General features: G+C 34.7%; 1 protein-coding gene across 21 annotated transcripts in view; it reads left to right on the top strand.

Annotated features, from left to right (window-relative positions):
* Positions 1–21,537, top strand: part of PTBP3 (polypyrimidine tract binding protein 3) — an 89,110-nt gene extending 67,573 nt beyond the window's left edge. For all 21 annotated transcript variants that reach the window (XM_081526818.1, XM_081526843.1, XM_081526770.1 and 18 more), the window contains 7 exons: positions 6,190–6,267; positions 8,390–8,535; positions 8,773–8,806; positions 11,761–11,853; positions 12,741–12,957; positions 16,175–16,252; positions 16,393–21,537. In XM_081526818.1, coding sequence (XP_081382944.1) covers positions 6,190–6,267; positions 8,390–8,535; positions 8,773–8,806; positions 11,761–11,853; positions 12,741–12,957; positions 16,175–16,252; positions 16,393–16,525 — 779 coding nt within the window. In that variant the 3' untranslated portion in view covers positions 16,526–21,537. The remainder of the gene's footprint in view (positions 1–6,189; positions 6,268–8,389; positions 8,536–8,772; positions 8,807–11,760; positions 11,854–12,740; positions 12,958–16,174; positions 16,253–16,392) is intronic.
* Positions 21,538–24,141: the final 2,604 nt, after the last annotated feature.

The following is a 24,141-nucleotide window of genomic DNA, read 5'->3' as shown; positions in this document are numbered from 1 at the left end:
TTTAGTTTTAATATCCATTGCCTAAAATAGTTGTCACTGTGATGGTTGTTGCTGTATTGGTGATTTGCTAATTTCATCTTTCCTCCTGATTTAGTAGCTGGGATTTTAGTATAAAGGACTTTTTTTTACCACTCCATTCATTCATTCATTTTTATTACATTTATGTGAATTTAAGGTTTATAATGTGCTACTTTGTATTTACATAGTGTAATATTGCTGATACAAGTATTATTTATCCCATTACATAATTTTACTATTGTCTATATTTATTATACTGTGCATTAGCTCTGTATGACTTATTTACTATTCATTCTATTTATTTTTTCACATTAACATGGACTTGTAAATTCTTATTCTATGGGCAGTAATTTCATATTATTGTTTTTCATTTTATGTTCAAACTATCCCAGATTTGGCCAGTGGGAGCCCTTTCATACAAGTTTCTGTGGCCTTTTGACATGTCCTCATCATTGTATGCACACTTCATTACTTTCTGGCAGAAGATATGTCAAATCTTCTTTACTTTCCCTCCCTTAGCACTGCAGTCAGCCATTTCTCCAATGAGCCCTGGTTCCTTTTAGTGGAAGATAGTATTTGGAAATCAGTATTAAGGCATTATATACGCTCATTGATAATAGGGTATCATTGCTTCTAGAAACTTTAAGTGGATATGTATGTGTACTTCATAAATATATTTCTGTGTGTGTGTTTTTAAAAAACCACAAGTTTTAACTGATACTTCCAATTCTAATTGAGCATTCTTTTTTTCATATTGTGATTCCTTTTTTAGGAATGAGAAATCTAGTTTTCCATTAGCCTCAACATATTTACCCATTTGCTCAATCCTATAATACACAAAAAGTTTCAGAATTATTAACACATACCATTAACTAGAGGTTAATATTTGCATAAGTAGTTTTCTGGGCATTGCTCCAATGGTCTATTTATTCTTTTTGTCATAACCACAAGTCTGAGTATCTGACAGAGTTAAGTCTCTTATTCTTCAAGAGTATCTTGGCAGTTCTTGACCATTTACACTTAGGAATTTTAGGATCATCTTTTCAAGTCCTCAAAGGAGGGAAAAAGCACTCTTAGGATTTTGATTAGATTATATTGACTTTATAAATCACTTAGAAGACAACTGACATCTTTACAATAGAGTCTTCCAGATTTTGAACGTTGTGCATCTCTCCATTTGTATATTCTTTAATGTCTTTGAGTAAAGTTTGATGACTTTTCCCCATAAAATTATGTTTACATATGTTTTGTTAGAATTATTCCTAAGAGCTATACTTTTTAGATTGTAATTCTCAACCAGTCTTTTTGATCTGTGTAATTTGGGGCAAATTGCTTAACTGCTCTGTACTTTTGTCTTTTTATATGTGAGATGAACATAATAATAATACTTAACTGGTAAGAGTTGTGATGAATATTATATGTGCTAATGTACGTAAGAGCTTAGAATGTGTAAATTTTAGCCATCATTTGGTTTTCAAAGTGTTGCTAGTATACAAATGCAGTGTTGTTGTTTCTTGATTTCATATTCAGCAACTTTGATTAACTCTTCTTTCTCTAAATATTCTAATTTCTTTCTCTTACTTTAGTAAGATGCATTGAACTTCTAAAATTTACATAGAAATGGAAAAGTGCCTAGAATAGTGAAAGGAAATAAATGCAAGACTTAACATAAAGTGCAGCAATCAAACCACTTTGACAGTGTTGAAAAGATAGATATATAAATCAGTAGAGAAGCGTATAGGGTCTAAAATTGACCCACATATGTAGGATGAGTTGATTTTGAGCAAAATTGCCAGTGTAAAAATTCAATAAAGGAAAATCTTCTAACAAGTAGTTTTTGGATAGGTGGATATCCATATTGGAAAAAATAAATTTAGATTAGTGTCTCACACCATACTGACAGATTGACTTGAAATGGATCTTAGACCTGTCTGTAAAACTTAAACCTAAAAAACATGCTATGCAGTGGGACATGGCCAAAACAAAACCGATAAATAAACAAGTAAATCTTAGATTAAAAAACACTAGGAGAAAATCTTTGGAACCTTGGGATATGCAAACGTTTCTTAGATAAACCACAGAAAGCACAAACCATAATAGGATTTATGTATGTATTGTATGTACATCAACATTTTAAAAGTTCTGTGGCTTGAGAGATACCATCAAGAAAACCAAAAGGCAAGCTTACAGACTTGAAGAAAACAAATTAGTTATATCAAGGTATACAAGGAATTCACAGCTCAATAGTAAGAAAACAAGTCATTAAAAATGGGCAAAAGATTTGAAAAAATATTTTACAAAAGATGGTATATATGTGTGGCAATAAACACATGAAAAGATGCTCAGCATCCCTAGTCATCAGCAAAATGGAAATTAAAATTACTATAACATATTATTACATACCCTTTAGAAGCTTCTTGATTTGGTGGATTGTTGTCTTTTACTGGTCCTAGAAATTGATCTTTTCACATATGCCATCTTCACACTACTTCTTTTCTTACTTTCTGGGATTTTGACTAGACCTGTTAAGTTCTCTTACTCTGTTCTGAGTATCTCAGACTTTCTGTCCTGTTTGTTCCTTTATCTCTCCGAGCTGCATCCTGAATAATCCTTAGGGCCTTTCATTTTATTAATGGTCTCTTCACCTTTGTCTAATCTGTTGTTAAACTTGTCTGATAATTTTAAATTTCAGTAAATGTGCTTTTTATTTCTAGAAACTTTATTCTTTAAGTATCATCTGCCTTATACTTTCCAGCATAGCTTTTAATTTTCCAAATATATTGTTTAGAATCCTCATCTGATAATTCCAGTGTCTGAAGTCTTCGCAGTTATTTTTCTGCAATTAGATATTTCTTTTTCTACTTTCTTCTTCTTGAGTTAGTCTCAAGCTTAGTCTCAAGCTTAGTCTCGAGGTGGCATGTTCCTCCAGAAAGAATTTACTTGTTTGCAACATCAAAGGATCTGTCTCTGGGACCATTTCAATCTAAATCCATAATTTTGTTTATTTTCCCTTGAATTCCGAAGAAATGCGAATTTAGGCTGCAAATTTGCATGAGAGCTTGCTTTTGGTTAGACCTTTTCAGGAACTTTTTTATCTCTTCTCTGTTAGACACAAAGTCAGCTTTCCTTGTAGTCTTCTGAAGGTAGGAGGAGTAGGTAATGGGATGAGTTATTTTAGGTTTATACGGTTGGATTAATGTCATGGAGGTCTCCTGTTGACGTCCTTCCTTTTGGGCTAACCTTGGGATTTGCATCTTGTCCATTACGCATGAGGATGATAAAACCAAAGCTGTTTGATAGAGTTAGGTTTTTAGCTGAGTTACTCTTAATCATCTTGTTAGCTGTTAGGTTTTTTTTAAGAAAAGATCTTTTTACTGTTCATTGGACACATCTGCCACAAGGTTGGTTTTTATTATTTAGTCTGCTACTATAGCCACATTTTTAAAAAACAGTAATTGTGCCTTTTTTCCATAGTATATATTGTTTGTAATGTTTCAAATGGCTTTGTATTTTGTCTAGTGACTCATAATTTATATAATAATTCTCCAATCTAGACATTAAGCTTGTTTCTTTAGGGTTTGCTATTATAAATAATAGCACTGAGAAACACTGAAACACTGATAAACCAATTTCATAGATAAAAATGTCATCTATTTGTCCTGAAGGCACTGCTGCTGAAGCTGGTAGCTAATTTATTTGTATTACTTTAATTGCTATTGGTAATACATTTTCCAAATGTAAAATACCTCTGATATAGCTATTCAAATCTTAAACCTTTTCCTTTAAAGTTTGTGTAAACCAGTGTCTAACAGGTTAATTTGCTAAAATATTTCTGTTCCTGCTTACTTGAGGAATGTAGATTTATGGAAACTCTTTACAAATGTTTCTTTCGTCGAATATTAACAAATGTTCTTGTACTTGGAAACAATTATTTAAAATTTGGCCCTGGAACTGTTTGCCAGTTCTTTCATTTATTACTATTTAATGTTCAGTGAGAGTTAATATCAAAAATTTTCCTCATTTCTCTCAAACCTACTGCATATCTTCTACCTCACACCCCCCCGTAACCACTTATATTAGACTTGTTTTGTTTTAAAAGTATCTCCCTTGCCTTTCTGACACATCTCAGTGATTTATAGTAATTAACGTTTATTCCTCTCACATAACTGACACCTAAACAACTGTGAGTCAACTTTTGCAAACTTCCCTCACATGTCTTTTTGATCGAGGGTCCAGGCTGACAGTGTCACTCCATTTGAGACGTGGCATTCTTGTGGCAGAGGGTGAAAGGAATCAGAGAGCTGGTGTGAACCCATGATGCTTCTGCACGCTTCTGTGCAGAGGCGGTCTGTGTCATGACTGCGTGTTCCTGTCATGTGATTGAATGCACTGGTGCTGCATACAGATGTATGTTCCGCAGGAGACACGGCAAGTCACGTGACTAGCCAGAGGTAGACGGAAGGGTCGAGTGAATACTTAGCATCCGTGTTTCTTCTTTCATTTAACTTCCCAGTGTAAATTTTCATAATAACTCGTATCCATATTGAAGTGTCTCGGGTAAGTCTTCCTCTATGCCTTAAAATAGTTATTTGTTATGAAAAGGAATCATTTTACCTGTGACGTTCAGCCTACTTGAATATGAGTTTAGCAAGGGCAGAGATTCTTGTATGCGTCAGTCAGTGCGTCCTGAGCACCAGAGGGATGCTTGCCTCCTAATGTGCTTTCAGTGATATTTCTCTTATTTCATCAGTTACTCTGTCAGTTCTCATTTTTGTGTCTTCATTTATTGTCAGTTCTCTCTGCTAGCTCTATCCCTGAAGTCTCTTTATGACTATATTTTCTTGAATTATTTTAATAAATCATAGCACATATTTAACAAATTCTGTTAAATAATTCTCTTTAATGAAGAGAATAAACTTACGTGATCTTTTAACTCCTCTGGAAAATACATACTTCCTGTAAATATGCATATCACCCTATCATTACAAAAAAAAAAAAAAAACCAAATCCCTCCCTTTGACTCTTAAAACCTAGCTTCTCGCTGTTCCTCTAAAACTATTGCTTTGCGTTTATGTTTCTCACTCTACCTGACTTTTATTGAACCCCTCTCCCTGAAATTCCATCTCTAGATCCTAAGGGACTATAATTCACTCTTTTGTTTTCTGAGGCTGTTCTCTCTTTCTCTTTTTCTTAGAATGTCCCTCTTACACATAAGTGTACTAATACTCCCAGGTTCTATTTTTAGCTTTCTTCATTTCTTGTCTTGTGCCCTTTTTAGTGGAGCTCTTCTTCATATGGCTTTCACATTTATTTCTATATAGATGATTTACAAATCTGTATCTTGTAATAGTTAGAAATTCTGAGTTTACCCCCTCATTTCCCCTTGTGGCATTGCCATTTGAATGTCTTGCTATCACCTCGACCTTAATTTGTCCTAAATTAGATTGTTTTCCTGCTAGTAATGATTCCACGGTTTAGAGCTAACTCCTATATTTGTTGATGGTGCGCAGCTGCCAGGCTTCTAAATGGAGAAGGAATATCAGCCTTTGTTTAGCATCTGATACACACTAAGCACTGCTTTTCACTTAACGTCCAGCTCAAGTTTTACCTCCTGAGAAGCCTTCAGACAGTCACTGAGATCCTTTGCAATCCCTTCTTCTTAGACCACTTGCAGTATATTTGTATTTAAACCTCTAGATCCTCAGCATGTGAATCTTTTATAATTCATAATTTTAGTTTGTAAAGCCTCTCAAAGGCAAGGATTTTTATTTCATATTTCTTTTTATCAGCACTGTACCCCACAGGTACAGTATAGTTTAGTGAATATTTGATGATTTTTACATAGAAACAGTGCTCTAAATAAGGGCAAGAATATCAACCTAAATAACAAAACCAAATAAACTAAAACTAAGTAGCAAACTAATAACTCAGAATGAGATATTAATAACATTCTAGCTTGTAGTCTTGAACCTTGAACCCAGTTGAAAGGGATTAGCCTCTGGAAGTGGCAGAGGCTCTTACACAACACAACAAGGATCATCTGTTGAACAAATCTTTACTCCGTAATAGAATCTCTTTGTCAACAATATACCCTCATATGGGCATTTTATTGTGTTGATAACCATCTTTATAGAAGATAGTGTATTTATTTCAGCTTCTCTTCCCCATTAGGTGCACCAGGAATCATTTCCTCACCATATGCAGGGGCTGCTGGATTTGCCCCAGCTATTGGATTTCCTCAAGCTACAGGTGACTCTTTTAAAGTTGAAGTTGAAATGGTTTCTTAATGATGATTTATATATTCTAGGAACTTATCAACGTGAAAAATATGGCCATGTTTGAAGGATTTACCAAAAAAGCATTTTTGTATCAATCATGGAAGTGGCTCATGAATAGATGATTGTACAGCTTCCTTATGTTTATAAATAATTTTCTCTGGTTTCATTCTCAACACTGAAATTCTATTATGTGTTCTGCATCATTTATACTTGCCTTTGGCACGGATAACTATAGGTTGACTATATTAAATAACCTTAGATTTGTCTCTTTGGTTATTATATAAAATAGATGAGCTGCTTGCTGATAAGCAGCTCAATTACATGTTAAACAGACTTCTGTCTTACTTATCTTTGTGTCCTTACTGCCTTTAATGGCATTCAGTACTTATTATGCAGGCAGCAAACATTTGAATTAATAAACATTTACTATTTTATCTGTAAGTACTTTTTAAAAAAAATTAATGGGTTTGGAAGATTACTATAGAGAATATGCATGCTGTTTTATTTCAGAAAAATATAAATACATATACACATTTTTTTCCTTTAGCTAATGAAAATAAGAGAGAGAGCAATCAGTTAATACTTTGATAATAACTCTGACTCTTCCAAATAATAAACAAAATGAATTTGATTATAACTTAAGAAAAAATACTTTATGGTTTTGTGCTTAAAGAAAACGCTTGAGGTTGATTGGAAGAGTGATGTAGTGTTAAGTCTAGTCTACATATTACCTTTATAGCTTCCAGCTGATCTGTGAATATAACTATTTTAAACTGCAGCATAGCTACTTTGTGACAATGATCTTTGTATCCTCCCTTTATAAGTCTGGGAATTGTAACTCTTCTCTTCAGGAGAGGATGAAGTTAACTAAAAAGAGTGATTTAAAAGGTTGAGATTTATTTAAGTTTTAGGTTTTTGGTGGGTTTAAGACATTTTAACATATGTTTAATTGAGTGATCTTATCTATCGCATTAAAATGAAGGCATTATACATTGGGTTTATGTGTTTGAAGCTCCCAAAAGTTACACATTTGGAGGTAGCAATATATGGTTTCCTTCATTTTAGATATTTTTTTGACATGCTGTATCTATATAACTGTAGTAGATGTTAAGAAAGAGGGAAAAAAATGCATGAAGAGGGCTCCTGAGTTGATAAGGCTTTTCAGGTGTAACAGGGGGCTATATGCACACGCATGGTTTGTGATAAAGTGGCCAGATTCTATTATAAGGAATTTTGAACTTAGAATCAATACGTTAAAGAATTGGCTCATTTTACATCAACTGGGAATTTTATCTTAGACAGTTTTTAAGCTGAGAATACAAATAATTGGACCTTGTGAGGAAGTGTAGTGTTTTGGGTATTGTATGTAGTGTCCATATTCCAGTATTATAGGGCTTTCAGTAGTTTCTGCAGTATCTAGGGGAATAGAGAGCTCTGAAAATTCTTGCTCCAAAAGAATATTGAATTCCATAAATTTGTTGTTGATGGTAATAATGTTTTACAAGGTTACAAAATGTTTTTTCCCCATGCAGAATGTATGTATACAATTTACCTGTTTTAGATATACAACTCAGTGATTTTTAATAAATTTACAGAGTTGTACAGCTATTACCACAGTCCAGTTTTAGAACATGCATTACTACCTAGCTTGCATATATGTGACTTCTGCTGAAGGGCTTTTAGAATGTATATATGTAAACACACACACACATATATGTGATTTAATGTAGAAGTCAATATGAAAATTACATCTGCTTTAGAGAAATGTATTGGAATATATCTATTTCAAGAAATAGGAGTACTGGTAGTTACAGACCGTTTAAAAAACCTCATGGCTTTAAGACTGGAGAATTTGGTTGGTCTGCAAAGTGTTATATAAGTAATAGAGTATTAAATATGATAATGTCAACAAATGAGGAACTCTACCTCCAGACTCTGGAGGGCAGAAGATTGACCTTTGTTATCCTTATGGTAGCTTTGAAACAATTTCTTCTCTATTTTTGCTTTTGCGTTCATTTATTTTCTTAAGTTGTTTCAAGTGTTATAATTCTCCAGATAACTAGAATGCGAAATGCTTCTGCTGTCTCGTAAAGGTCTGTCAGTCCCAGCTGGACTAGGTCCCGGAGCGCTCGGTCCTCTCGCAATCACCTCCTCCGCCGTCACTGGAAGGATGGCCATTCCTGGGGCTGGTGGTATGCCGGGAAATTCTGTTCTGCTTGTCACCAATCTTAATCCTGACGTGAGTTGGAAAGTATCCTATGTAAAAAGTCTTTCAGGAGGAAATATTGTAGCTTCTGACGTTGAGATGAATTCAAATGGAAATGTTTAAAAATTTGTTTTAAAGTTTATCACTAGTATATATAAAGAAACATGTAAAAAAGCAACACTTGAAACACAGACAACTCTCATTTTTACAACTTTTAAAAAATTTTTAGTTAATGAGACCCTTACATTTTGTGTTCTCCTTTTCAAACAGCTTATCACGCCACATGGACTTTTTATACTATTTGGTAAGTAATTTCTTTTGCTTTGCTGTTTTTTTTTTTTATTTTTTTATTAGCTATGATGTGAATTGAACCCATTGCATCATTCAGTAGTACTTACTACTGCTGTGTGCCAATTAGTGTGTTTGCCACTGCGGGGAGAATAACAAGGAAGATTTGTTAAGTGATTATAGATACAACAAAGTTTTATAAAAAGGGAAATAGAGATTGTAATAAGAACATACAGCTGGAAGACCTAACCTTGCTGAGGGAATCAAAGATGATGTACAGAGAAGTGATAGTTAAACTGACTTGTGAGAAATGAGGAAGTGTTGTTAGCCAGGCAGAAAGGGAGGGTGAATGTCTTTTCACAGATACTAGCAGTGAGAGACAGAGTTCTTGGAACGTGGAAATAAAGGAAACTCATGGAGAGTATAAGTGGAGAATGTGAGGGAGAGATGTGTTGAAGCTGGACAGACAAATAGGGGCAAGGCCATTAAGAGCTTTGTAAACTATATTAAGGAGCTTGGTTTTCAACCTAAGAACAATGGGAATCCATAATGAGATTCAGATTTTAAAAATAATCCCCAGACTTTTTAATAGTGTATCTCTTTCAGTTTAAAAAAAAAAAATTTAACATGTATTCCTAATCAATACATGATTAATCATAAATTTCATCAATCTTTTACTGTACTCTTTATGTATAGTGTTGTATTACAAACAGAAATACAAGATCCATGAAGTCAGCAATGTTTAATATTTTAAAGATTTTTATATTTTTAAATAATAATCTTGTTAACATTTAGTGAGAAATAAGATTTAATATGCTTCATTATTTTCAAAAACCTTTTTCACTTTGAATCGTCATTCCAAAATCTGATTCTAAATTCACTTTATTTTCATACTTGATGGTTGTCGTAACTGAAAAAGATACCTCATAGGGATATACAAGGAAATTCCCTGGCAGTGCAGTGGTTAGGGCTCAGTGCTTCAGTGCTAGGTTCTGGGTCCAGTCTCTAGTTGGGTAACAGAGCTCCCGCAAGTCTCGTGGCATGGCCAAGAAAACATTTTATTTGAAAACTATAAAAATGTGATATGAATGAAAGTGTTGCATTGTTGCTGTACTGATTAAGATACTAATTTTTTAGTCTAATCCACTAAATTTTGATGTATTTTACTTGGAAAAAGTTCCATGTTTCCTCTTGGTGAATTAGTTGATCTTGAAATATATTGCATTAGAATAATGGGGCTAAAACTCACTAGTAATCTTCATTTGGAAAAATTTTTAATAGAATGAGAAATTGTTTCAATTTTTTTGAGTGGATAATAGGTTTTTTTAACAGCGTCTTTCAGATATAATTTACAGCCATGCGATTCACTAACTTAGATATACAACTCAGTGATTTTTAGTCAGTGTACAAAGTTGTGCAGCCATCACCACAGTTCAATTTGAGAACATCTCTGTCACCCCACAGAGATACTTCATACTCATGTGCAATTTCTATAATAGTTTTAATTCATGACACATTTATGTGATTATCAGTTACAAAATCATGTGTTCATGCTAAATTTTCATATGTCTCTTTAGTAGCCAGAGCACATTTCTTTCCAAAAATAGTTAATTTCTCACTCATTTAGAAAAAAATCACCCTCAGCTTGAAATACAAATTGTATGTTATTTTTTAAAGGGTATTTATTTTGGCCAGGAGGGACAAGGAAGCCTGGCATGCTGCAGTCCGTGAGGGTACAAAGAGTTGGACACTACTGAGCGTCTGAGCAACAACATTTTAGCCACTTGTCATTTCTGAAAAGGACAGCAAATTTGGAATACTTACATGTATATATATTTTTTAGCTACTGTTCATTTCTCAGTTTAGTTGCTCTTAGGGGCTTGCCCATAAGATAACCAGTTCTCCTTGTGTGCCCTGAAGATTGTCATAGTCATTCCCTCATCCTGCTAAAAAGTATGATAATGGTGCTACTGTTTAAGGATCTTATTTTTACGATATTGGTGGATACCCTGTTCCACATGAACTGCAATATATTTTAGTACACTAAATGGAAAAAAAATGAGAAAATGTCCTTCACATTGTAGAAAATTTCCACCTATAATTTCTTCTATGTGTTGAAAATTAGTAAAATGTAGTTTTTCATATCAGTTTATATAAAAAAATCAGGATAAATAACAGTTTATTATCCTCTCGGGCTTCCCTGATAGTTCAGTTGATAAAGAATCCACCTACAATGGAGGAGACCCTGGTTTGATTCCTGGGTCAGGAATATCCGCTGGAGAAGGGATAGACTACCCACTCCAGTATTCTGGCCTGGAGAATTCCATGGACTGTATGGTTCATGGGGTCTCAAAGAGTCGGACGCAACTGAGCAGCTTTCACTTTCATCATCCTCCCACACCCCAGTGAATCAGTTTGCCTGCTTTTTGGGATGTGGGACCCACTTTGGGGAACACTAGTATAGAAAAATTGGATGTAATGAGATCAGTTTTAATGCTGTTGTGATTGTCCAGTTGTGAAATAGTGGTAATAGCTTTGATGGTGGGGGGATGGGGAGAGGTGGGCAAATGTGAGAGGTATTTAGGCTGTAGAGTCAGTGAGTGCTGGTAGTTGACAGGATGTAAGAACTTAGGGAAAGGAGTAGGTCACAAGATGACTCCCAGGTGTCTGACCAGAGCAAATACATGCATGATGATACTGTTTATCAAGAGTTAATGAACACAGGAGGGGACAGAAAAGGGGAGATGAGTCAGTTTGGAATATGTTAAATTTGAAGTATTTATGGGACATCCACATGAAGGGATTAATAAATCTAGAATATAGATACAAATTTGGGAGCATATGTATGAAATTGCTCAGGGAAAGCATATAGCATGAGAAAAGAAGCTTTCTTTAAATATGTTGGTAAAATTAATTGAACATTACACAGTCAACGCTAAAAAACTGTTTTTGTTTTGTCTTTTTAATTAGGAGTATATGGTGATGTACATCGAGTGAAGATAATGTTTAATAAGAAGGAAAACGCATTGGTTCAGATGGCAGATGCAAATCAAGCTCAACTAGGTATTAGTGATTAATAATAGTCATTATTATATGTGCATATTATATGCTCCTTTTGTATGTGACTTTTCCTATGAAGTAAACTTATGGCTTAAGTAGGCAGAGTTCCTCTTTATGTCAGTGTCTGCATTATTATTTGGATCTGCTTACATTTTAAAATTTAAAAATGTTTATAACTCTTTGAAGTTCATTTATCTGTTTGAACATATCATTGATGTTTAGAGCTTCAATTCTAGGATTTTTCCATTAGCTTTAAACTAATAAACATGACTTGTTTTCTTTCATTTTATTTGTTTGCTTGTTTGTTTTCCTTTTAAGTTTTCTAGAACTGTTGCTTCAAAGTTTATAATGATAGTGCAAGAAGGTGTCATTTTGTTATCTCACCATTCACTATTATAGTGTCTGTTGAAATATTACTAGTCAGATATTTATTTTAAAAAGCTTTACTTGAGATTAATTTATTCAGTAGCCATTTCCTGATCTCATGTTATATTTCAGGCATTCTGAAATGTTTTAGCACTCTGCTAGGAAAATAGCTTGGAGAAGGAAATGGCAACCCACTCCAGTATTCTTGCCTGCAGAATCCCAGGGTCGGCGGAGCCTGGTGGGCTGCCGTCTATGGGGTCGCACAGAGTCGGACACGACTGAAGCGACTTAGCAGTAACAGTAGCAGGAAAATAGCTATTTTTTGTTGTATTGCTTTTCTTTTCATTATGGTAAAACAAAGTCATTTAATATATTTTCATATGTAAGAGTTTTTAAATTTAAAACTGTTTAAGCCCTCAAACTGACAATATAATTTTAAATGACTAAATAAAAAGAATTATGATAGTCTTAGAGAGACTCTACCTTAATACCCAGAATTTCCTTATTTTCTTCTTATGCACCAGCAATGAACCATCTGAGCGGTCAGAGACTTTATGGGAAAGTGCTTCGTGCTACACTGTCCAAGCATCAAGCAGTTCAGCTTCCTCGAGAGGGACAAGAAGACCAAGGTCTGACTAAGGATTTTAGCAATAGTCCTTTGCATCGCTTTAAAAAACCTGGCTCTAAAAACTTCCAGAATATTTTTCCCCCATCAGCTACTCTGCATCTTTCCAACATCCCGTATGTATCTTAATTTGTTACTATTCATTTCAATGATTAATAATCTAGAGTATATGGTTTGGGGAGATAAAAACTGAAATTATTGTTACTGTAGTAGTTGTCCTATTCACTGATTTTTTGTCAGATGATTTATTTGCCATCATGTCTTAAGAAATTTGTCTAAAGTTACACTCCAAAAGTAAAGGTAGCAGTGTTTAAAATTTTTCTTTCCAAACAGGGAATTAGCAACTAGTTACCTTTCAGTTACAGAAGGGCAAAACTACATTTATGCAGAGATATTCCATTGGTACATACTTATTCATCCTTCTGTAGAAGTAAAGACCCTTCAGCAACCAGCATAGCAAAATCAAATAATTTATGTTTTTAAGAATTTGGTGAGCTTCCAAGGTGGCTCAATGGTAAAGAAATCTGCCTGCCAGTGCAGGAGACACAGGAGATGCAAGTTTAATCCCTGGGTTGGAAAGATCCCCTGGAGTAGGAAATGGCAACCTTCTCCAGTATTCTTGCCTGGAAAATTCCTCGGACAGAGAAGCCTGGTGGTCTACAGCCCATGGGGTCACAAAGAGTCAGAGGCAACTGAGCATGCATGCAAGAATTTGGTAAAACTGAATTCTCTGTTTTTTAACCTACAAGCCACATATATATCCAAAAGCTAAAAATTATTTTCTTATAACCAGTTTGTAGTAACCAGTGTTGTAGCAGACTTGTTGTTTAATCATCATCTAGCTTAGAGATTGACAGACTACAGCCCATGGGCCAAATCCATCTGAAAGGCCCATGAGCTAAGATCAGTTTTTACATTTTCAGTGGTTGGGGAAAAACAAAAGAATATTTTGGGATTTGAGAAAATTACATAAAATTTCACTTTCCATGAGAAAAGTTTCAGGGAACACAGCCACATTTATTGATTTATGTATTAGCGGTGGCTGCTTTTGAGCCAATACGACAAAGCTGAATTGTTAGAATAGAGACTGTATGGTCATCAAAGCCTAAGAAATGTAAAACTGGAAACACCAGTTTTAATTTGTGAAATCCTTGACCAAAAAAGATGGCATTTTTATATAACCTAATCTAATACATGGAGGAGGATAAGCTTTGGAAAGAAAGGGTAAAAGTTGGGGGGTATAGTTGTATGTGAGCATGTGTGTGAAAAGTTAAAGACTTTTAACTTGGGAAAAAGTTAAAAGGGAATGGAAAAGGGTACAGTTCTGGGACATTTCTGAAAAGGAGAATGGCCATTGAATAGGAACAGAAAATAATTATTCAAAATACTGTTGAATGCCCAGGCTCCTCACTAGTCTCCAGTTAGGCACATGGGAAACTTTGCATCTGAATTGGGCAGTGGCTCAAGCCTTATGCCTTCTAGGCAACAGGAGTCGCCGCTTTAGAAAAAGAATCTAAATTATGTGCACCTAGAACTTTAGCACCTCATTACTAGAGAATCAGGGAGAGAGGCAATATATTTAAAGACTAAAGCAGGCTCCCTCTTCAGGGCATTTATCCAGGAGCTGGTCTCAGGTTGCAGCCTACACTGGACATGTAGGTAGGAGAGATAAAGTATGTTAATATATTTTTAACCATCTACCAAGTATTAGGTACTGTGCTGGTGTCTTACATGCATTACCTCATTTAATCTCCATAATAATCATCTTTTTAAGATTGTGGTTAAATACATAACCATTTTAACCATTTTTGAGTGTGTGTTTCAGTGTATATTCACATTATATACTTTCATAGTGTGCGACCATCACTGGTATCCATCTGTAAATCCTTGTCAACATCTCAAATTGAAGCTCTGTACCCATTAGACAGTATCTCTCTGTTTCTCTCTACCCTGTCCCTGGTAACCACCATTCTGTGTTCTGTCTGTAGCAGTTTATCCATAATAACCTTTGGAGTAAAGGTTGTTAGTTTCATTTTAACACTGAAAGTGAGAGGCTCAGATTAAGTAACTTACTCAGGAGTGACATTCCAGGTGAATGACCGATAGGATGTGAATTCGGATCTCTTCTAGCAGAGCCAGTTGTTGTTCTGTAAGACCGTCCTTGCTGGTAGTTGTGAAATGAGGAAGAGTCTACATTTAGTCAACTGACTGCCATGTGGTAGACCACCTGGCAGTATTAGTTGTCCACTGCTGTGTAACAGATCACTCCAAAACCTAACAGTTTAACACAATAGTAGATGTTCTTTATCTCAAACTATTACTGTGAGTCAGGAATCCAGAAGTGGCTTAGGTTTTGGCTAATTCTCTCACAAAATAGCATCTGAAGGCTTTACTGGGGCTAGAGTCCACTTCCAAAGTGGCTCCCTCAGTTCCTTGCCACAGTGACCTGTCCATAGGGCTACTTGACTGTCCTCATGAAAAGGCAGCTGGTTTCTTCCAGAGCTAATCATTCAAGAAAGGGCAAGGTGAAAATCACAGTGTCTCTCAGCCTAAGAAGTCACATGTCATTTCTGTTATACCCTGAGGGTTACAGAGGACATCCTTATTCTGTATGGGAGAGGGGTACCCAAAAGGTATAAATATTAGGAGGCAAGAGTAGTTGGGGGCTATTTTAGAACATGGTTGGCACATATACATGTTCATAATTATCCTGAAAGTAATTGAAAAGGTACTGGAGTAGTAGTAAAATTATACTGGACTAGTAGTAGACTATAGAAGACAAATCAGAGCTAGGGAAGGGGCTTGGAAATACTAGTTAGGTACTAAAGCCGTATGGGTAATAATCCCATTGAAAGAGTAAATATAGAAAGATTTTCTTGTTCTTTAGATACTGCCCATGTCTTATGCAAAAGAACTGAGACAAAATTCCATTGTCTCAAGACATGCATGCATCAATCTTGAACATCTTTTTTTTTTTTTTTCCTTCTGTGACTACAGAAAACCCACCAGGCTCCTCTGTCCATTGAATTTTCCAGGCAAGAATACTGGAGTGGGTTGTTCTTTCCTCCTCCAGGGGATCTTCCCAACTCAGGGATCAAACCCAAGTCTCCTGCATCTTCTCCTTTGCAGGCAGATTTTTCACCGCTGAGCCACTGCGGAAGCTCAACCTTGAAGATCTCTAAGGGCACTTGCAAATCATATCTTTGTTGCATGGCTTTATGCTCTTTGTAATGTGAGATGATTCTAGAGACCTGATGATGTCAGGAGTTAATCTTTGCTTCATTTGAAAATTAGCGATAAGATAGTTGACTCTCTGTGATGATGTCTTCACAGCCCCTCTGTTACAGTAGATGACCTGAAGAATCTTTTCACAGAAGCTGGATGTTCAGTGAAGGCTTTTAAATTCTTCCAGTAAGTCCATTCTTTTAAAAAATACATTAACATGATTGGCAAATGTTTATGGTAATTTAATGAAGTCTTCCAGGGTTGGGGAAGGGGTTTGTAGGCAAAATTAATTCTGTGTACTTTTTCTGTTTCTTATGCCACTTTAGGAAAGATCGGAAAATGGCACTCATTCAGTTGGGATCTGTGGAAGAAGCAATCCAGGCCCTCATTGAGCTTCATAACCATGACCTTGGAGAAAATCATCACCTCAGAGTTTCCTTCTCAAAATCTACAATCTGACTTTTCTGTGAATTTTTCTCCTAAGACTGGACCATAATTTCAGTAAAACCTTCAGACATAGACTGAAGCAGCTCAAGACCAATTCTGCCTCTTTTTCAAAAAATAACTCTGAGTTTGATGTTCAAGTATATTAAAAAAATCAAGAGATGTTCTCTTTTCCCATTTCTCCCCTCTGCCAGTACGTCATCAGAGGCGTGTTTTTCCTTTGTACCATTGTTTCTGAAATGAAAATAATCTTCAGGAAAAAAATTTTTTCCAATAATGTAATTCCCTATATTAAATTGGATTTCAAGAGGACAGACTTTCTTTTAATTTGGCTCCAGGTCAGCCTTATACAACATTTCTAAACTCCTTTGTACTTTGAAAAATTTAAACATATAGACTTTTAAAATTACTTGACGTAAGTAATTTAAATGACCTACAACCAAGTTTTTAACTTTATGATTCAGAAGTTTGAGTCCTATAGGAAACTATGTTCTCTTATAAGTTATAACAGTTATTTGGCATATATTGATACTTACTATACATAAATTGGGTTGTAGTGGAAGCAAATTGATAAACTTGCATGTTTTCTTTCAATTTTTTTTTTCCACTGTAAGACACTCCTTTGCATATCTTTAACTTTTTAAGACTATTTGGAGAATGAAATGTCTCAATTGTCTCCAGGGAAATTATGTGGAATCCAACCAGGATCTATTAAGGTGTCAGAATAATTAATTTTATTCGGGAAAATCATGTTTTAAATTTTCACAATGACAGTTGCCTAGTAATATGATCTTGGAAAATTTAAAAAGAAAAATAATCCTGCTTATAAACTACTTTTTTATAGTTGTTTTCAGAAAAAAAAAGTTTACAGTCTTAAGGAAAATATTCAGGTCTATCATATGGTTTGACAGATTTTTTAAAAGTTATTTTTGGTAAAGTCTTCTTTTAGAAAAAAAATTAATCTCAAGGGTTTTTTGTACCACTATAATCTCTAATACTTATTCAGAATTACTGTGTATTTACTTAATTTCCTATTATGTGCCTTATTATGTGCTTATGATATAATAGGTTAGAGTTTTATCTAAGTATCTTAAAAGCTATATTGTGGGCTTGGTGAGCATTTGTTTTTTCTTTCCTTGTTTTGGCAAGAATTTTAAAGTTTTTCTTTTCTTATTGCAATTTTAAGTGATTTTCAAGAAGTAATAGTTTCTATTCAAATTTTTGGTGCTTTGGTGTAGAGGTGGGGTGGGGAAGGGTTAAATGGTTTGGGGAATAACTCAGTGCACACCTGTAGGCCTCTTCATATTGTGACCAGTAGTGGTCATTGCGGTTATAGCATACCAGTTTGGGGCTATAAAATGCAGTCTCCATTTCTGGATCTTGTCTAATCTTTATCACCCATTAGAATTTGTCTCAGGATTGCTTGGTTTTTGTCATGTACTCATGTGAGAACTTGCTTTTCTTTGTTAATGAAGCTCCAGTACTGAGTGAGTGCCCACATGTATGGAGTATGAGAAGGAGTGGGTTCTTTCTCACACTCTGTCCCTCTCTCTTTTTAGTTGAATGTAAGCATACGTTTTAATGTTGTTTCAGTGATTGCATAATGCAAAATTGTTTCTTTTAAATTAGATACTTTGCATTCATTACTTATTCCTTCAGTGCTTGAGTAGATTTTTTAAAGCAGAATTTGTTAAAAGGGTCATTTTTGTCTACCCCTTTTTCACTTTTCTCAGATTCTCAGAGTGGCTCATCTCACTTATTAAAAGAATATCTCAATCTCTTGTTATATGCCAGCTATTAAATTAAACAGGAAAGTTTTAACAAAAAATACTTTGCAAAAATATTGGAGAATACAAAAGACATTCTGGATTGTTCAAAAGCAAAATTCCCTCAACGCTGAGCAACAATTAGTCGGTAGAATCTGAAGGACACTAAATTGAGATCTTTCAAATGGATCAGTGTTAGTATTGGCTGATAGGTATAATCATTTATCTAGTTGTGTTTTTTTTTCACTTATGAAATACATTTTTACCAAAACACTGAGTAAGAGGGAAGGGAGAAAAAAACAATTTCTTTAAGAAATCACTCTTAAGTTTGCTTCATTTTTTCCTTCCTTATAAGCGCTATTGTAATTTTCAGTTATATTTTAAATTGGAATTTTTTTCTTTTTGAGTAGGAATTACTGTTTAGTTTCAATTCATGATTCTCGTAACATTCAGTGTACGTGTAGCAGAAGTGTAGCAGAAGGGAGATCATAAATGGTGTTGAATGTAATTTTGAAGTAGAAAATGGCCTTTATATTTGAGAGAGAACATTTGAATCTTTTTCAGGGCTTTGTGTGTGTGTGTGTGTGTGTATGTGTGTGTATAGATGAGTGTATATACATACATACACTCTAATGTTGTACATACATATGTACATTACATACATCTTAAATTATTGACCAAAAACATTAATCAAATTAAGATTTGGAAAAGTGAGATTCTTATTTACAGCCGTGTGTTCGAAACAATGAATTTGTGTCTAAAATTAGCTGTAGCACATGGATGTTGTCCATATCGGGCTGTTTGCTCTTTGAATTATAGAGGTCTACAGTATTTGTGTTGACATAGTTTCTGAATAAAAAGATTAAAAAATATCAGGGCAGTGAAAAAACTAGATCTTTGTATTTTTTGTTTTGGCATGCAGTTAGTTGATATCTTCTAAGCAATGTTTTGTTGTTGAGCTGTCGTAGTATCCTATTTTAAAGTTTATTTACTTTATTTCTAGGAGAATTGTCTTATTTTTGGAGGTGTCTGACTTTGACACAAATTATATATATTCAGGACTTTAAAAAATAGCAGTACAAAATGAATAACCAACAAAAGTATGGAACTCTGAAACAAAAATAGCAGTACACATTAAACGCTAGCAATTTATGCCAAAAAGTTTTACTTTGAGATTTAAATAACTTGCATAGTAGTAAATTGTGTTTTGTGTGAGATACAAATAGGAAAATAAGCTTAATAATTTGATAACTTACTGGAGAGTATCAGAATTGCCCAGTAGTTCCTACAGAATGCCGTAAATTCTTTGTTTAAGGCTAAGTTGTGATGTTACTTGTAATGTTTCTGATTTTGTTGTTGAAAGTTGCAAATCTCACAGTTTTTAGAGACATAGTTATTGCCTGCCTAGTTCCTTATGGAAGCAGTGTTTCTTTGGCTTCACCTAGTATGGTCATCATAGATTCTGCCTCAGTTGATTAGAAGTAGTGCTCATGAATGTCTCTTTTCAGTTTTATATAAACTTGGAAACGTCCATGTTATTAAGCAGCCAGGTTATGCACTGATTGTATTATCATGTAATTCCCCTTCTGTTCCCACTAAATATTTTTTGGACAAAAGGTGACAAGCTCAAAAGTATGTGTCCCCCTGCCCCCAGTGAGTCACTTAAAAACCCTATTTGCCAAATTGTCAGGCTATCTCTTAGGAAAACTAGTGTGTACTGCTATTTTTAAAACCAAAAAGACAGCATGACTATGGGTAAAAGCATTCTTCTTAACCTTTCCTTTGTCTTGGTCTGTTGTTAACAAGAATAAAACTGCCAGACTTAAAATAATCTACTATTGTGCTAAAAAGAAATACAATTTAGATTGCACAAAACTTTTCCAAGAAAATGTAATTCAGCTGTCTCTTAATTCAGCTGTGTTATTATCTAGAAGACTGTTTGCAGTCTTTTTTCAGAGCAAATTTTAACAGCTAGTTGTGAATGGTTTAAAAAATAGAAAATTACTAAAATATCAGTTTTGGGGGGGGGTTTATAGAGGGAGAAAAACGAAAGAAACAGGACCAAAGTTTATGTGCCTTCTTCAGTAGTCTTAATTGAACTTTCTTCCTATTTGAGGTTTAGGTGGTAATATCAGTATTCTGGTTTTCAGGAAATGCATACTATCTAATTTCAAAAGAATGTTATCCCACAGACCATTCCTTCAAGGAAACAGTTGTTAACTGTAAAATGAAGTCTCAGTTATACTTTTTGCCTTCCTCACATAATGTTCATAGCATGTGCAGGTCCAAGAACAGAGCTGCTCTAAGTCTTCGTGGTAGTCATCTTCATTTCTGTAACCTGAGGCATATGTTCCAGAGAACAGGGGTATTTTTCTGGCCCAGTGACCTTGGTGATAATAGTCATGGTTGAAAGCTGCTTATGGCAAGCTTAAATCAGCACTGTAAACAGATTTTTGTTGTTGTTGTTTTTAGGTTATTTTTAGTTCTTGAATCTATGTAGTAGTTGTAATAATAAATATTTAAATAACTATTTTTGATGTCATTTAAAAAATCATACTCTGGCCTTTTTTCCCTTTACCATTGTTACCCAGATCTTTAAAAAATTCATCCCACATCCAAAAAGTACTAATTATAAAGATTGCTAACCAAGCAGAGTTTTGCATCAAAATGTCACCTCATTGCTCTGACCAAAGACTGACTGTTCTGGTTTTGACTCCTTTCTGTTAAGCATTTTTTCCCAAGCTCCTTTCTGAAAGAAGACCCAGTGCAAAGCGGCCTTTACTTTCTATTTCATATCGGTGAATAGACTACTTAGAGAAAATGGGAGTTTAAATGTGAACAGAATGGATTAGATGATAAGGGTTTGATGGGCATTTTCAGTACTGTATTTAAGAAAAAAAAAATAGCACAGCTAGGAGCCTCTGACATTGTCTTGTGTTTTATGTGGTCTGTTCATAAAATTCCCTTTTTCAGTTTATAAGAATGTTCATCTAACAGAAGTAAATGCTGTAAATATTTGTAACAACATTTTTTTAAACCAGGCCAAAAAAGGGGGGAAAAAGTGGTTTGGGGGAACAAGTTGACATATAAAGTGGTTTTATATAAAACATCAATTGTCTTGTATATTTTGATAAGCTGCAGTACCAGCTTTCATTTGTAACACAGTTTGTGGCTTTGGAAGAAAAGGATTCTGTGATTGTCAAAGTGAATCATGTTATAAATGCAAAGAGACGATAAAATATTAAAAAACATATTTTCTAAGTGTGTAGTGCATGGTTAATTAAAGCTTCTGTACACTACAGTATATTCCATTTTCGTTCGGTTTGTATATTTGCTGACTATTGATATCTCTACTCTCTTTTCCTAACAAGTGTAGCATTGTAGCATGCCTTTTAATAAATGTCATGACATCTGTACTCTCTTAAAATATTTCTGTGTTCTTGTCTGTACTTTGGGTTTCCCCTTGTCTCACCTGTAATTCTAATGATGTCATATTTTCTTTTCTTTCTCATAACCATCCATCTAAACTTGTTACAGTTACAGCATAGCGAGCACATGTGCACACAGCTTTAAAAACTGAACAACCCTAAGTTTGCTGATCATTCTTTTTTAGTTCAGGAACAGTTCTCATTTTGAGAAACAAAGTGCTTTTCTAATCATCCTACAAGTAGCTTTGTAAATGGCACGCCCCTTCTGTACAAGTACACGTTGGCATATTTGCATGAGTGCTGTCTTTTGCTCTCTCTTTCTGTGTATCTCTCTCTCTCTCCTTTCTCTCTCTTTCATACACACAGACAATATATGTACAGTGCCAAACAAGAGTTGGAACATTTTTTCCAGTTTTTGGCTTCCCTAGGGAATGAATATGCGTAAGTTCTGAGACATGAGGTGTGATCTCAAACCAAGTTTGTGTTCTTTTCAATTAAAGGGTAACATAGTTACCAGCTGCCTATATATTGCTTTTCCATAGACAAATGTTTTATTTTTAGGTTCTTTAAAGTATTATTGGATTATGGGAGTCTAAGCGGTCATTTATTTTAATCTTTTATTCTAGGATCTTTAGGAAGTGGGAATTTGTGTGTGTGTGGTTATTTTTAATGGCATAGAAGACTCTAACTACTACTGAACTTTGCTTCCTCATCTAAAAATCTATTGTCTCCATGAATGTAACTAGATCAGCTTTTTTTTTTTAAGACCTAGAGGCATTTTTATCAGGGAAAGATAACCCTATGGCCAAAACAGTTTTTGTAAACTTTTATAAACTTGTTTGACCATGAAATGCTTGTTTACACAGCAGAGGCTTATAACCATCATTGAGTCACACACAGTCTTGAGTGTAAATGGATCTAAGAGCCCACGTAGTTCAGTTTCCACCTTTTAAAAATGAGTGGCTCAAGGAAGTGACTTCCCCAAGGCAACATGGCAGTTACTGGCAGAGTCTGGACTACAACCCAGGTCTCCTTGACATTATCCAGCACTCTCCATTGCAGCCTGGCATTGCAGTTCTGTCCTGCCAAATGGTGTGAGTTCAATCTTAAAGTTCTATACATGGGATTGGGGTGCTTACGTACTTTTCTGAGAACTGCCAAGACCAATTTAAAGAAACTGCATACGTGATGGGGGTATTAATTTCTGCCAAAGAGTAAAAGTTCTTACCTATTTCTGAAAACTTAGTGTATTTTCAAGTTGCAAATTTGAGAAAGCTAACTTTAAAAAAATGCAGTTACCATATGTATTAGTTTGCTAGAGCTGACATAACAAAGTACCACAGCCTGGGCAGCTTAACCAACAGAAATGTGTTTTCTTACAGTTGTAGTGGTTAATATTGGGTTAGGGTCCACCAATCTGATCCCATTTTACTGTTAATTACCTCTTTCAAGGCTCTAGCTCCAAATACGGTTACATTCTGAGATACTGGGGGTTAGGATTTCAACAGAAGAATTTTGAGGGGACACAAATCAGCTCACCAAGTACTGATTGTACCAGAATCAAGCTATGTGCTGGGAAAGATAATGAAAAGTTAGATACCATGATTTACCTTTTAAGACCTGTGTAATCTAGTAGAAATGTCAGCCTAAATCCATAAGTCAGATAGCCTTGAACTCTTGCCTTTAATGGGAAGCTCCCCAAATGGATCATGAGGCCTCTCTCTAGGCCATTCTAATCAGAATATATATGGCTAAAGCTATCCTACAGCTAATTATGAACATGTAGGAACACGTATCGTGTGATAGTTATCTCTAGAAAGTAAACCATTTCAGGACAATGATCATTTCTAAGACATATGCCATTACTTGAAGAACAATTGTAGAAATAAAAGAACACTATCAAACAAGCTGTACCCAATTTTTAATGCCCAATATTTGCAGGTAATTAAACTGAGATGCTGTTAGGAATAGCTGGAAGTATTAAACCCGCCTTGTTTACTGTTTGTGTGGTTGTACATCAATGAATTTTTTTCTATGTCACTTCTGGTGGAATCCTTCACTATATGTTTCTGTTAATTTATGTTGAGCTAATAAAATTCTAATCATTTTCTTAGAATTACCACATTCATAATCATAGGGTTCTGATATAGAATTCCTATCTCTGCTAGTATAAAAAAGTATAATAGAAAAAAATTAGTGATTCTAATGTTCCATGAAGATCTCTGTATTTTCTTTCATTCCTATCTTTGTTCTAAGGATATACACAGGATAACTGGAAAAAATTCAATGGTTTTGTTGGAGCAAGTTGCACATGGTTTGATTAAGTAAAGCACCTATATCCTTGCTCTGTGCCTAAAGTTATGGAATTACCCCAGTCCTTGATCCTGCAGAAAACACGTATCAAATTCTAACCTGTTAAGAGATTGTTTTTAGCCAA

The sequence above is a fragment of the Giraffa tippelskirchi genome, chromosome 1 (genome assembly GCF_054371585.1).
Source record: "Giraffa tippelskirchi isolate mGirTip1 chromosome 1, T2T-mGirTip1v1.2.pri, whole genome shotgun sequence".
Classification (NCBI taxonomy): domain Eukaryota; kingdom Metazoa; phylum Chordata; class Mammalia; order Artiodactyla; family Giraffidae; genus Giraffa; species Giraffa tippelskirchi.
This window is presented reverse-complemented; position numbering and strand designations above follow the sequence as displayed.